The 15320-nt window shown below is 54.9% G+C and overlaps 1 protein-coding gene across 5 annotated transcripts in view; it reads left to right on the plus strand.

The window, feature by feature from the left end:
• Positions 1-13200, plus strand: part of KLC4 (kinesin light chain 4) — a 48101-nt gene extending 34901 nt beyond the window's left edge. For 2 of the 5 annotated variants that reach the window (XM_026653148.2, XM_026653152.2), the window contains exons 14-16: positions 10132-10256; positions 10751-10808; positions 12239-13199. In XM_026653148.2, the coding sequence (XP_026508933.1) occupies positions 10132-10256; positions 10751-10808; positions 12239-12328 (273 nt within the window). In that variant the 3' untranslated portion in view covers positions 12329-13199. Of the gene's footprint in view, positions 1-10131; positions 10257-10750; positions 10809-12238 lie in introns of all 5 variants that reach the window. The other 3 variants (XM_026653149.2, XM_026653150.2, XM_026653151.2) reach the window with 2 other exon arrangements.
• Positions 13201-15320: the final 2120 nt, after the last annotated feature.

The raw sequence follows: 15320 nt of genomic DNA on the forward strand, positions 1-15320 counted from the left end.
GAGCGAGCCCCTTGAACAGATGGAGGGCCGGAGGCTCGGACACCTCATGGTCATGTTTCCCAAAGCGGGGGCCCCCCCAGTAGGTGGCTCAGGGCAGGCTCTGGTTTCCAGGGGCGCTGAGCACTCCCATGCATGGGAGCACCTCTGGGCAAACAGACCTGGGCTACCTCCGGCTGGGCACCCTGAGCATGGGGCCGCTCGGAAACTGTTGCTCTAAAGGAGTTGTCCATGATCACACCAGGGAACAAACCCAAGCTCTCCTGACTTCCGGCCCTGGGGCCTAGCCGTGGCACTCGGCTGCCTCTCTCTGCCTGGTCGGAGTCACAGCCTGCAGGCCCCTCCCCAACCGGCCCTAAGAGAATGAGCTCCCCCAGCAGATACACAACTGGAGGCAGCTCCCAGAGGCTGGAGGGCTGAGTTCAGCCTTGGCCAAGCAATGACGCAGGGCTGATGAAAGCTACAAGCAGGACTGTTGTAGTGAGGTGGGGGGAGCTGGTGTGAGGGCACAGTACCATTCACTTGGCAACTGCCAGCTCCGGGTGAGCCAGGGCCCACCTCCAATGAGAACTAGTGCCGGCTGCCCCACAGCAGGCTGGAAGAAACCCTACAGGAGTAGCAGTGGGCTAACCAACGGCAGTTTCCTCCTGACCCCATTAGCTGGAGGCTGGCTCATGCCCTGAGGCAGGAGGGTGTATCCCTGCCCAATCCTTTCTTTAACTCCCCACTGCTGTATCTCTGAATAGCTCAGTAGCCAGAGAAATATCCAGTCCTTCGCTGAATACTGCTAAGCATTTGGCCTCAACTGACAAATTGGAGGGGGGGGGGGGGGGGGGCAGAGAAGAGCCATTAATCGGATGAGGGCTGGTCTGCTGGAGAAAATGCCTCCCAGTGAGAGACTGGCAGAGCTCAGGCTGTTCAGTTTCTCATGAAAGAGACTGAGAGGGGACTCGAAACTGGCCCCTTGTTGTGTTACGGGAGTGGATGAATAACCATGCCCACCCTGCCCTTCTGCACGGCGTGTCCCTTTGGCGTGTCCCCTCGGATTCATCTCCTCTCTGGAGTAAATAGTATCTGTATTACTGTAGCAACTCGTGGTCCTACCAGCCTGGCCCCGTTGTGCTGGGGGCTGTGCAGACATGTAGGAAGAGTGTCCCTGTCCCAGAGCGCTTACAGTCTACGCAGGCTCAGGCTTTCCAGCCTCTTTCTAGAGGAGATTTTCCAGGCCCTTGACCAGTCTCACTGCATGTCATTAACTCTCTATATTCTGCGCTCTCCTGTCTCAGGTGGGGGGAGCAGGGCCGCGCACTGTATCCAGCTGAGGCTGAACAATGGATTTAACTGTCATTTCAGCATTATTCTCCATCCCATTCCTTGGACGCCCTAATATATTTTTTCTTGTTTGACCATTGACAGAGGTTTTCATTGAGCGTCCCACAGAGACACACAGTCCTGTTCCCTGAGAGGCTACAGTGACGTTAGAACTCTTTGAGGTATAGGAGTAGCTACAGTTATTCCTTCGAATAAGCAGGGAGTCCTGACTCCCCGATCGCTGCATCGCCACCTGACCACCTGTCCCCTGTAGCAGAAGAGGGCTGGCTGTTGCTCTGTGACAGTAGAAGGGATTAAACAAGAAGCCGTTTGACCTGTGCTAGAAAGCCGAGGTAGGCGCTGGGCACAGTAAACGGTTCGATACAGAGCATTGGAAGTGCCAGGCTAAGACCAGGGCTTTCCTGTCCCCGGTTCCCTATGACCATTTAGAACTGAGTACAGTGAGTGAGGAGCTCCCCTCCCAATGTGCGTTACCATGCTTTTGTCACCAGGACTGTCATCACCCGTCCTGCCCATTCCTAGAGCCAGGTCAGGTCCTTCTGTCTCCTTGGGTCTAGACACGCCTCAGTCAGTTTCATGTCATCGGCAAAGCTGCCACTTTGGTGTGACATGCAGTTTGTGTTCATACAGAGTGTGCTCTAGTCCTCTGCACTCAGCTGTCATCATCAGAGCCTGCAATCCCGCAGCCACAGTGCTGGGCCCCACCCCTGGGTGTGAGCTGCTCCGCCTGTACCGTTTGTAACCAGCTATGCTGCAGTGATTCTGGTAATGTCATGCTTTGCATTATGCTGGCACCCTCCTGTCTGACCTGAGTGCTCCTCCAGCTCCTAGCTCAAATTATCCCCCCACCCACATTCCTGTTAGTTTTCTGTGCTAGCAGCACTTGGGCTGGGGGGACCCCCCTCAGCCCTGCTGGAGAGGCTGTCTGTCCCATCCACACACAAAAATAACCCCCCTCTTCATACCATCTTCTCCTCAGTGCACTGAGACACTGAAGCTCCCTCTGGGCATAGACCTGAAAGTTTTATTCCTAGCAATCTAAATGTACCTTCACTCCCTGCTGTCACTATGTGCCAAGACCGGACTCCTCCCCAGCACTAGCTACAAGTCTGTCTAAATGCCTTACAACATCCTCTGTCCGGTAGGCACGACCCAGTCATCAGATACTCTGCCCTCTGCATTCCTAATGGCTGAATCCCTCACAGGAACAGCAGATGAGTCAGAGTCTGGAAAGCAAAGGCAGGCAAAGGCAGAACAAGACCCAGTGGCTGGAAACGGAGGCAAATTCAGAGTGGAAGTAAGGTGGACATTTTCAACATTGAGGGTAATTAACCACTGGACCAGTTCACCATGGGATGCAGTGGTTCCTTCACCACTGGGAGTCTTTCCATCGAGACTGGATGTTTTTCTGAAAGCTCCGCTCTAGCCCAGCCAGAAGGCCGGGCTGGGTTCAGGTGTCACTGGGTGAGGTGCTGTGACCTGCGTTCTGCTGGAGGTCAGGAGAGATGATCACAGCGCTCCCTGCTGGCTGTGTGTGTGTGGCGTGATGACCTTGGCACATGAGGAACGTGAGCTGCTTCTGTCTCTGCTAGAGCAGGGGCCCCAGCAAAGAGTTTTCTCTACAGCTCACCCATGTCCCCTCCCATCCCACGACTGGCTTCCCCAGTGGAATATCAGAGCAGCCACTCGGAGGTGGGCTTGCTCCACCCTCTTCCTAGTCAGCATCTCCTCAGCTCCAGCCTCCCTCGCTGCAGGATGCTGGGTAACATCTCGCAAAGGGGCTCGGCTAGGCTAGAGACAGGCTTTATTCTCTAGAGCGAGGGCACTGCAGGGTTCGTGAGCCCCCCACACTCAGCTGCCTCGTGGGACTTTCTGGAAGGGACTAATGGCACTTCCTGACGAGGGAGACCCCTGTATACAGCAGCCTCCATTTTACAAACCCTGACGCTTTACTCCAAGGGTTTATCTGCCCCCCTGTTATTGTGAAGGGCCTTTGGGGGTGAGCGCCACAGCGCTCTCCTGTGCAGCGTGGGGAAGGGTCTGCCCCAGCATGCAGAGCTGGCAAATGCACCAGCAGCCGCTTCTCAGCTCCAGCCAGAGGGGCTGCCTGGCACCACAGCAAGTAGGACATGGGTAGCCAACCGTGGTTTTCCCTGCCACTGCCCCCGTGTGAGGGCAGAAAGCCAAGTGCTAGAGTGAGCATTGGGGGAGATGGTGCTGGGGGCAGGCTGCTAGATTGGCTGTTAGTGAAGTACTCAAATATCCTGTGGATGAGATAGACCACTGAAATCCTGGCCTTCCACTTGAAGAAAGATAACCTGATCCCCCGTCGGCTGCCAGGACACCCACCCCAGGATGGCTGGGCGTGGACATGTGGGGGGTCATTTGCATCCAATACAAACAGCCCATGGACCTCAGAGCCCAGGTGAAGCATCTTGAGGCCAGAGCTGCTGAACTGGAGGAGCAGCGAGAGCTGAAACTATTCCAGAGGTGACAAAAAGGGCTGTTGCAGAGCGCGTCTGCCTTCCCCCATCCTCTCAGCACTGCAGTCAGTCCCGTGGTGGGAGGGGATGCAGGACATATCCCCTTAGATAGAACCCACCTTCCAGCAGAGACAGGGGAGGCTGATCAATCCTCATGGACCGAGAAGGTCGCTCCAGGGACTGGGATTGGAGCTGGGAGCTTCCATAGGGGATTTTGATCACTGCATATGGGGAGACTGGGAGAACTGTTGGGTGTTTTGCCTAGGTAGCATAGTGGGAGGAGGAGGGAGAGGTCCTGGAAGCTATATTTCAATCACTACGAAGAATGCCTGGACCAAGGGCCTCTGACAGAGCCTTCTTTGAAATGCTTTTAGCTCCACACACAGGGCTGGCTAAGCATCGGGGCAGGGGCAGGGTGAGGTCACAGAGGGAAATGGTGTTGTTATCAAACTGGCAGACCCAGGAGTTAAGATTAGGCATACAGTCAAAAGTAACGCCACCCCACCCCACCAGTGAGAAGCAAAGGACCAACCTAGGGAAATTAGAATTCCTAGCCCGGTGAGAGGAGCTTGATGGTATATTGGCACAGGGTGGAACGACCAACATCCATGGACAAGTGTGAGCAGGGTAGGACCCACCTCTGCAGGGAGGTGGAAGAGTAGTGCCAGAACTGAAGGGTTCAGTGGAACCTAATGGGTGGCATTTCTGAGTGCCAAGGACCACACAGCACAGCTGGTATACAGACATACTCCACATCTGAAGGATATAGATCTAACAGTACATCAAAGAGGCAACTCGGTGTAATGCAACAATAATCATGGGAGACTTCCCGCATAGCACCTGGTCAGATGGCACCACAGGACCTCGCTCAGAGAAGCAGTTCCTTTCAGTGATTGCTTCTGGGGAGGTAGCCCCAGAGCACCCCAGGGGCGAGTCCCGAGTAGCACACAGCAGTTGGCTCAAGAAGGGAGAGTAGATGAGCTCTGTCATAGCGACCAAAATGCCACCACGCAGGGAAGGACAGTCACCAAAGCCTGGCACATTGAGACTACAAGTAAGATGGGCATTTAAAGAATGAGGAAGCTGCTCAAAGAGGCAGTAGAGTCAAAAATAAAGAAGCCAAGCCCCATAGATTTGGATTCTACTGAAAGAAGCAATGACAGAGTCTCGGAGGGAGAGCAGGAAGTAAACCCATCTGGCTAAATGGCTGGTTTAAGAGGTTACTCAAGCCAAAGAGACCCTTCAGAAATGAGTGAAGTCAGTAGGAAGGAGCATGCACCACAGTAGACAAAACTTGAGGAACCAACCAGGCTAAGAAGGAATCTGAAGAGCAAGTGCCCAAAAGTATTAAAAATAAACCAGGGGTATGTAAGCAGATCACAAGCAGGAATTGTGTGAGGGAAGTGGTGGGTCCACTGGACCACCTCGAGTCAGAGGGAGCAAATCCAGAAGAGGAGGATGTTGCTGAGACGCAAAAGGATTTCTTCACCCAAGTCTTCATGGCTGAGGATGTTGTGGAAGTTCCCACCCTGGACCTGCTGTATCAGGGATTGAGGGGTCAGAGGGAAAGATGCTGGATCATACCAATATTACAGAGCAATGAGCCTCTGGTACCAGGTGGTACTGCCAAGAGCTCTAACCCAGGGGCCGTCTCAACCAGTGGCCAAGAATGGACAACAGTTCAGAGAAGAGTCCGTGAAATCCCCTAAAGGACAATTAGGGGGTAACTTGTGCAGAGGAGTCTCCCTAAACCCAGGCCCTCAGTGGCTGGATTCCCACCACCCGTTGAAATTAGCTACCTCACTGGAGGGCTGGAGGATAGGACATTTTCTGTTTTCACAAAGGCTACAGGAATGATCCTGCAAATGACAGACCAGGGCCCGCACTTCAGGCTCAGCTGACTAGGTTGAAATTATAATTAAAAGTAGAATGGGCTAATTGCTCGATAAATGTTAGCTATATGGGACTAACCAGCATGGCTTTTGCACAGAACGTTCATCGAGTCCAAGGCCAGAAAGGACCACTGTTCTGATCTAGCCTGTCCTGGATAGCACAAGCCATAAGACTTCCCCAAAATAATTCCTAGCGCAGAGCTTTCAGAAAAACATTTGATCTTGATCTGAACATTTCCAGTGATGGAGAATCCACCATGACCCTGGGTAAGCTGTTCTACTGGTTAATTACTCTCCCTGTTAAAAATGTACCTCTTACTTCTGGTCTGAATTTGTCCAGCTTCAACTTCGAGCCATTGGATCGTGTTTAGCTTTGTCGAGACCAGAGAGAGAACTATGAGGGACCTCAGAGGGACCCAGCCAAGCTAGGAGAATGCGCTACACAGTGGTAACAATAGTCAATGCTGAGAGATCCAAGGTAATACACTTGGAGAGAATCATCTGACCGACTCCTCCACCTGCCTGGGTTCTGAAATAACTGGAACCACCCAGGAAAGAGACCGGGGCGGCATTGTCAGCAGCTCTGTGAAATGCAGAATGGAATGGCAAGTCCTACTGCAAGCATTCTATTGGCAGTATAGAAATCCATGGTGTGCTGTCACCTGTGGTGCTGCGTGCAGTGTGGGGCACCCTGTTGAGAAAACACTAGAGCAGAAATAGCAGGGATTTGGAGATGGGCATTACAAATTATTAGAGGCCTGGAAAAACTTCTGTAAGTGGAGACTGCAAAGTTTGACTGATTAGCAAGACAGGGAATAGGACAGATTCTGGATCGGTGAATGGCACAGGGACGATCTCGTGATACAGGGAGAAGTGAAAGTGGAAAGCAGCAATTGCCACCCCGATCAAAGGAAAAAGCTGGTCTGCAGAGGAGTAACCTCCCATTCCTAGGGATGGGGCCATTCGGGTATAGGAGACAGGCTTGGAGTGGGATAGAAACCATAGTGCTTCAGGAAATGACTCGGCCCCGACTGCCCATTCCTCTGCACAGGTTATCCCCCTATTGTCCTTGATGGGGTTTCATGGACTCACCTCTGAATTGGCTGCTCCTGGCTGGTGTGAGAGACGGGACCCGGGGCTGGCTAGCTGGGCCCAGGCGCTGATCCGGCCCGGTGCTTCCATTTTGAACAGCTCACTGTTCCCAAGCCCTGGCATAGGAGAAATACATTATTATTACACCTGTCAAGCTCTTTGGAGCAGGGCCTTACCAAATGTTTCTTACCACATGTACAGCACCTAGCACAGTGGCAGCTGGGGCATCTAGGTGCTGCCTTATACATATATTGTTTGCTGTAGAGAGGAGATGGATTAGAGGGGACGCGGCAAAGGGACAAAAAGTACTGAAGGGCAAAGAGAAGGGTGGGCAGGCGGGTGTGGCCGTTCACCAGCTCCTGTAGCACAAGAACAAGGGGACAGTCATTAAAACTGAAAGGTGGCAAATTCACAGCTGAGCAAAGGCAAGACTCACACAAAACACAGTTGGTGTGCGGAACTCACTGCCACAAGATAGTGGTGACGCTAGGAGCTTAGCAGGATTTGAAAAAGGATTGGACACTCAGCTGGCGTAGGATAACTAAGCTGGAGTCACACTCATAAGGATCTTTACAATCCAAAAGCTTTGGAAGGGATCTAGCCCCTGTTTAAGGGGGTCGGGTGGTCACACCGGCCTGTCCTGCCGCACAGCGTTGTCCCATGTCCGAGCAGACATGAGCAGAGGTGTTGGCTGCCATGATGCTGAACTCGGTTTGTGCTGCTCTCCATTGGTCTCTGCCCTGTGGTTAGCGTGGGGACAACTCTCCTGCCTGTTCACAGCAGGGCGCGGACGTGGTACCGTTGTGTGGTGCAGGCCAAGCTTAGCTGATGTGCCCTCTGCGCAGCTTATCCTGTCTTTGCCCCTGTGGGCTTCTTGCCTCTCCCTCGGGACCAGCTGGTTCTGGCAAGTGTCAGCGATGGGACCCTGCTCTGATCGGGCCTGACAATTGCCATGTTGTGTTCCCAGCTCTGGGGTTGACTTGCTGGGTGACCTGGGGCACTGCTTCTCTGTGGGCCTCAGTGCCAGCCTTGCCCTCTGCCAAGGGAGGGCAGAGCCCCTCCAGCGCCGCCCCAGATACTGTCAGTGCTGCCGGGGGGTTGTGTGCCCTCCACCAGGCCACGCACCTGAGAAATGCTCTTGGCAGAGCAAAGCTGGGCACACAGCAGCCCCCAGGTGAGCCCTGGCAAGGGACATGGGGGGTGTCGCTTCCAGTAGGGTGCGGGGAGGAGAGAGAGCTGGGGGGTTTCAGATGGGGGTGAAAACTGGACCAAAGGGTGTGACACTGGGCCCTTGTCCCCAGCTCGTGGAGTCCTGAGCGACAACACAGGGCAGCCTTGGTATCACTGGTCCTGCTGGGACATGTCCCGGTCAGCTCCTGCAAGGGGATGAGGGAAGCCAGCCTGCCCTATGGGTGAAATGCAAAAAAATGGCACACACCCCATCACCACCACCACCACATGGCAAGCCTGCTGCAACCCCACCCCCCAACCACAAGGCAACTCTGCAACCCCCTGCTTCAACAGCCACCTATAGTATCTAGAGGATAACACAGATAGATAAGATTGAGAACATCATTGTCTTACCTTGGTCATGTTTCTCCAAGGTGCTTTGTTTGTGTCCGTCTTCACTGAGATTATTTTTTCCCAGACTGCAGTGATTCTGTATTTTAACTAGAGACTTGAACGTGAACATTTTGGGATTTTATATATAAAGAAAATCCATTGAATCTATTTCTTGAATTGATATTTGCCATTTGATTTTGCCATTTCCAGCAATTTCTTATTATTAACAGCAACGTCGTAGCATCTTTAGCTGGACACATACACCTTTAATATTAGATATCCCTGTGTATGGTGATAATAATGCAAAACTTTAGACCCATGTAAAAAACCCCAAAAGATTAAATTATTTTTCTGGCAACTGGCAAATCCATAAAAAACCAGCCAGGCCGGTCAAATACCAGCCAGGTGATAACCCTACTAGCAGGCCTCCCGGGGCAGCTCTGCTGGGACCCGCAACTCCCTGTGGCCCCAGGGCAGCTATGGTGGTCCCACAACCCCTCAGGGTAGCTCTGCTGGGATCCCCAATTCCCTGTGGCCCCAGGGAGCTGAGCTGGGCCCATGGTCCCCTATGGCCCCAGGGTAGCTGAGCTGGGCCCCATGGTGGTCCTACACCCATGCTGAGCCTGTGGCCCCTTCTCTATTCTGCCCTATCTCAGTCCAACACAAACAGCCAAGTGCTGCGAGAGCCACAGGTCAGCAGGCTCCAAGAGGAGAAGCCATGGGCAGGCTGCAGAGCAGAGAGCCAAGAAACACCCCTTGAAGTGGAGAGGCCAGCGGGAGTGATCTGTAGCAGGGCCAAGCCGGAGCCAAGCACACCCATTACTTGGAGAGGGAAAGCCCTCCTCGGGGCGGGCACTCCACACTCCTCCCCTGAGCGCTGTCGGGTCCCTCAGACCAGACCCTCCTAACCCCTCGTTCTTTAGCGAGCCCAGGCAGAGCCAGAGGCTTTCAGTACAGCAATCTCCTGCCCGGTCCTGGGAGAGGGCGAAATGCCAGGGCAGGACTCAGCCCAGGAGCAGGCGTGATCAAAGGGAAGAAGAGGGTGGGGAGGAGGGAGAGGAGCAGGCACCCCAGCCCCCCTAGGATGAACTGCAAAGCTCCCTTCAGCATACACCAACCCCAGCCCCAGCTCCGGCCAGCAGGCCCCGGCACGGCTCCGGCCAGCGTGCTCGTCAGAGAGCAACAGCGCGGCCGGAGGAGCTCACTGGGGTCCTCGCTGCCACCCGGGGTCAGTCCCACAGCCCCCCTCTGGGGACGTCTGTGGACTCTGGCTCCCCCTGTGTTTGATCCGCAAAGGGGTTCAGTCTCCACAGATGGGTGTCCTCGTGCGGGGCGCTTGTGGAGCAATCCGGGAGGGGCTCCCCTGCTAACTGCACGGGATGGCCGGTCACTTGGAATGCCAGAGGCAGGGGGGGTCTCTGTGGGCACGTGAGTGTGGGAATCACGCCACCAGCATCCCACTAGCCTCCCGCCCCAGGTTAGAGGGCACCAGGGTGAGTTGGCGATTGGTCTATCGTGTTGATTTCCCTGTGCTGAGTGACACTGGTTGGCATCAGTGCCCGGCTTGTCTGAGGCTTTCCCTGCTCAGTACTGGCTGTGCTTGGCTCTGAGGGCAGAGTTTGGGGGGTGCCAATTCCGAGAGGCTCCGTTCTGTTTGTATTTAGATCTTAGTGAGCCTGCGGTGTTTGCACTGGGGTCCTGCGGCAGCCTTCCTTTGGCATGGGGTGCAGTCCCTGCGCTCGGCAGCCATCTCTCTGCCTCTCTCTCTGCAGGATGGCAGTGGTGCCCTTCAGCGCAGCGGCTCACTGGGGAAGATTCGGGACGTGCTCAGGAGGAGCAGTGAAATGCTAGTCAAGAAGCTGCAGGGGAATGTCCCCCTGGAGCCCAGGGACACAAAGTACGTGTCTCCCAAGGGGCCTGCATGCTCTCACACCCATCGCTGCCTCTCAGGCCAGCCGGAAACGCCGGCTTCATATGCCGGGGCTGCCCTTTCCTGGGGCGTTGCCTCTTTGGGAGCAGGGTCCCTGCACAGAGGGGTTTCTGCAGAGCCCTCTGGCCTGGGCCCTGGCAGCAGTAGCATGGAGGCTGAGCCCAGAGAAAACGGGGGGAGCAAGAGGCTCTCTTGTCCTGCCCATGTGCGGAGATGGGGACCCACGAAGTTCTAGGAGGGGCTGCGGGGATGGGCCTGGAGGTGGGGCTGGGGCTCTCTGGCCCCAGGGGAGGCAGGGTCTGCCAGGGAAATAGTGTATGTCCAAGCTCCTTTCCTCCTGCCCCTGTGCTGTCCGGCGGAGATGCGGGTGGTTGCCAGGCCGAGGGGTGGGAGGCAGCACCCCACGGGCAGGGGCAGGGGCTGAGCTCGAGAACTCACCCTTTTCCTCTTTCTTTTTGTAGCATGAAACGAGCAGCATCATTAAATCACCTGAATACATCCAGTGACAATTCCTTCCAGGTGAGAGCTCGGCAGCAAGCGGTGCTCAGAGCCCGCGGGGCGTGGGGAAGCTGCCTGGTTACGCAGCGATGCGCACGGGCCAGTCAGGGTGCAAAGCCGCCTTTCTGAAATGAAATCCTACCCAGGCAGGATGAGGTGGGAACGCAACAGCCACCAGCTGTGCAGGGTCAGGGGCAAAGGCGAGACAGGGAGTAAGATGCTAATAAACCAGCACTGGGTAGTGCCAGGGCAGCTTGGCCTCACAAACTGAGCCGGGCCGGGGCAGCGGGGGGTACGCGCTGGGGGGAGGCGGGGCCAGGACAGTGGGGTAAGCGCTGGGTGGAGGCGGGGCCAGGGCAGTGGGGTATGCGCTGGGGGGAGGCGGGGCTGGGGCAGTGGGGGACGTGCTGGGGGGGGGCGGGGCCGGGGCAGTGGGAGCTGAAATTCCCCGGGGATGGGGGCTAGGGAAATGCTCATGGGCAGGAACAGCCTGAACTGCTCCTAGGTGCTGACCTGAGCCCTGGGGGGAAGCGGGGCCCTGACCTCGCAGCTCTACAGTGGCGCTGTCTGCCCACGTGCAGCCGCCGTCCCGGCTGTGCTCCGGCCCATGACTGGCTGCAATCGAGGGAACCAGCAGCGCAACAGCCCTGGTTCCTGCCGGTGCCAGGCCCTGGGCACAGTGTGCAGGGCGGCATTGCTCAGTAGCCCAGCCCTGTGCCCAGTTAGGGAGCAGCACGGACAGGCTCTGGGAGGAGCCCTGGGCCATGTACGCCAGCGTCTGGGATAATTCAGGCTGGAGAGTGATGTTCCAAGCCCATGAGTGAATCCGGCCCCGGGCTGGATTGTATGATTCCCTGAATGGGAGATTTGCTGCACAACTGTTTTCCGGAGTCTGAACGTTTATTAAAAACAAAAACCGAGCCCGTGTTGTTGGAAGAAACTTTAAACGTGGCAGAAGCATGACCGCTGCATGTGCCTGCCTGGGTGTGCAGACAGCCTGAAACAGTAGCTGGAGGGGGCTGAACTGACTCATTTCTGTTGATGAGCTCGTGACTCTGGAACCTAGTGATGACAGTCACATGTCAACAGTCACGTATTCACTGATGATAACCTTAACCCCCCCCCCCCCGCTAATGTGCTAAATCCACACTGCCCCCCTCCCCTCTGAGCCTCTCCCCAGGTGCCAAAGCCTCCAGCTTCCCACAACAGCTCCTGTGATATTGTCCATTGTCACTATGAAAATCAGACATGATGCCACTGAGATGGGGTTGGGGCATGAGCTAACCTGAACGGTCGCTGCTGCGGGCATCTGGCTGGGGGAGCTCAGAGGACATGGCCCCTTGGGCTCAGCTCAGAGCAGGGCAAGCATCGCATTCCCCCCCGGAAGCTATCCGGGCACAGGCCTGCATGCCGGGGACGTGGGATCCTGGACAGTGTGGTTTGTTTTTCAGGGTTCCCCGGGCCTCTGGGCAGAGAAGAGAGGCCTCAGTGCCAGCAGCGTGGATCTGTCCTCTCACAGCTCCCTGCTCACCTCCAACTGACCCACCTCCGGGCTCCTCTCTGCACCCCTCCTGGCTCCATCTCAGATGCTCCTGCTGCTTGACTGCACCCTGTGGCTCCGGCACCGCCTCCAGGACCCCGCACTGCCTGACACTCCAGCTGCTCCCCCACAGCCCGGAGCTCCAGCCTGCCCTATCTCAGACATTGCCCCTGGAAGAGGTGTGCCCTTGCATGGGGTGGGGAGCACCAGCCACGAGACAACAGAGCCTCCCTCTGCCTGCTGCCTGCCTGGGCCTGGTACTTGCCAGGGACTAGCGGCTTTGGGGGCAGCACTTACCTGTGGCTTTGGCTATCAGAGCTGAGGGGTGGAGACTCCCCACTCCCTGGGGCTGGCTGAGAGGAGCGCCAAAACAGACCTGCGGGCTCCTTCACCATCCCCCCCGAGGCCTGTCCCTTCTGCAATGAAGGGCTCACCCCACCTCAGCACTGCCCTCTCCTTAGTTATCAGCCGCTTCCCGACCTCAGCACCACCCAGTGACCGGGACTGGGGTTCTTCCGATTCAGCTCCCTGGGAACCAGAGAACGAGGCTGGAAGGATCATGGCAACCCTGCGACCTTCCCGGGGAGTTCACCGATGGGATTCAGCCCAGGCGCTGACCCCATCGGGAATGTGTCCAGATCCCTACACCCCCATCCCTAGGAGCTCTGCAAGCCCAGTTCCTGATCTCGCTGTGTGGCCTGTGTCTGCCTTAGCATGGCGAGAGCAGTGCCTGGGCACTGGGGGAGCTGTGGGGTCATTGTTATCCATGATTTCCCTCTGATTGTGGTACTTTATTTTATTAAATAAAAATTGCCGAAAGGACTGTGGTGAGAGCCTCCAAGCCAGTGGGGAGGGAGGGCTGGCTGCACTCCGACAAATACGGACAGTGGCTCCTAGCTATAGAGCTCAGTGGCTGAACCAAAAGAAAAAGAGTGTTTCGGGTCAAACAAAACGTTTGGTTTTGGAGGGATTTTACCTTACAAAAATAATAGACCGGGAATAAAATTTGAAACAAAAAGTTGTTTTGAATCAAAAAATCAAACATTTTAACTGTTTCTGAATTTTTGGATGAAACAATTCGGCAAATTGGACACGAATTTGTGAAATGTTTTGGTCGCTCCGAACATGCATTATTTGGTGAAAAAAGTTTTGTCTGAAAAATGTCGCCCAGCTCCACTCCTAACGCCCAGGCCCGGCTAGCCACAAGCGCTCGCATCCGCGTCTGTGCCGAGCCCCAGGTGCTGGAGATTGACACCTTACTAGGCCTGTCTGCAGACACAACCGGCAAGGGGAGAGGGAGGTTTGGTCTCACACCAGCCTCTGGCTACATGCAGATCCCTTGCTCTCAGCTGCTGTCGGCGTTAAACACATGGGAGGCTGCTGGGGGTGAAATGCCTGGTGGTCTCTCCAGCTTTCCATCTTGAACGCCCCAGTTGCAGGCTGTAGAGTTACAAAATGCAATACTGGATCCAACTGGGGGTGGGGGTCCACCTAGTCCAGTACCCTGTCTCTGACAGGGGCGGTTGTGGAACACCCTGCCCCAGGGAAAGCTTCCTCCTAACCCTATTAGTTACAGGCTGGCTTCTGCCATGAAGCATTAGGGTTTATAGTCCTTCCCAAACTCCAGTTGTTGTTGGTATTTATTATGATAACTCTGCGTATTGTTGTTACCCAATGAATGCCCCTGCCTTTTATGAATGCTGCTAAATGGGATTTAACAACATCATGTGACAGTGAGTTCCACAGGCTAATTGTGCATTATGGGAAAGAATGTTTCCTCTTACCAGTTTTGAATTTGCTGTCTTTTTACATCACTGTCACCTTGTTCTTGTGTTAAGAGAAAAGGTGGATAGAAGCTCCTGATCTCCCCTCTCTGTCCCAGTCATTGTTTTATAGCTTTTGATCATGATTCTCTAACGTACACAATCCCAGTCTTTTCAACCTGTCTCCATATGCGAGCTTGCCTGGATCATTCTCACTGCCCTTTTCTCAACCCCTCTAGTTCTGTAATATCCTGTATGAAACGGGGTGCCCTGTGCGGGTGAGACTGTCAGTAATTTATGGTATGGCATTATGACAGTCCATATTATTCTCCATCCCATGCCTTCTGCAGCCAAACACTGTTTGCTTATTTGAGCACCGCTGCACATTGAGCAGAGGTCTCCATTGAGCGGCTCGCGGTCATGCCTAGGTTTGTTTCCTGAATTGATACAGGTCATTTAGAATCCAGTAACATGTCTGAATAGTTCAAATGATTCCCTTCTGTGTTTAGTATTTTGGATTTTTCAACACTGAATTTCATTTGCCATCTTGCTGCCCGTTCTCCTCGCTGGATTAGTTCCCTGTGACGCTCCTCACGGTTCTCTCTAGTTCTGACTAACCTCGCTGTGCTGCCAACTCTCCTGATTTTACTGCAAGGCTTACGGTGGTTTTTACAAAGCTCTGACTCCTGAACAATGGACGCAGAGGAGCGGCTCAGCTTCCTTTGTTCAAAAGAGGAAGTCCGCTGGCCCTTGTGGCTGTGGAAAAGCTCGACAATGGGACCTAACGGCTCACAACCTAAAGCCTGAATGTGACCTAAAGGCTCAGAGACCAGAAGGCAAATACAAAGAACCCCCATTGGTTACTTGTTTCAAAATCTCATGATTTTTAAGCCGCTCTTGGGCCTGACTCATGAGTTTTGATCATTTGGGGCTGGCAACACCGACTCAGCCACTCTCATGCTGACATCGTTACCCCAACGAGCAACACTGCCAGGCTCTAATTAGCATGGCCAGGCCACACCTTCAGGGAGGCTCACCCCAGGCCATGCTAGTGATGGGTCTGTCCCGTGGCCAGCCTTGCTCAGGGGTGCAGGTTAGATGAGGCTGGCCTTGACTCAGGTTTTCCCAGGAGCACCCGTTGCTGTGGTAGCTGCCCTGGGGCTCCGTTCATGCGCCAGCTGGAGGATGGGGGCGGGACAATGGGATGGGGGAGGGACAGGAGGATGGGGG

This window comes from Terrapene carolina, unplaced genomic scaffold (assembly GCF_002925995.2).
Source record: "Terrapene carolina triunguis isolate 2854851 unplaced genomic scaffold, T_m_triunguis-2.0 Scaffold132, whole genome shotgun sequence".
Taxonomy (NCBI): Eukaryota; Metazoa; Chordata; order Testudines; family Emydidae; genus Terrapene; species Terrapene triunguis.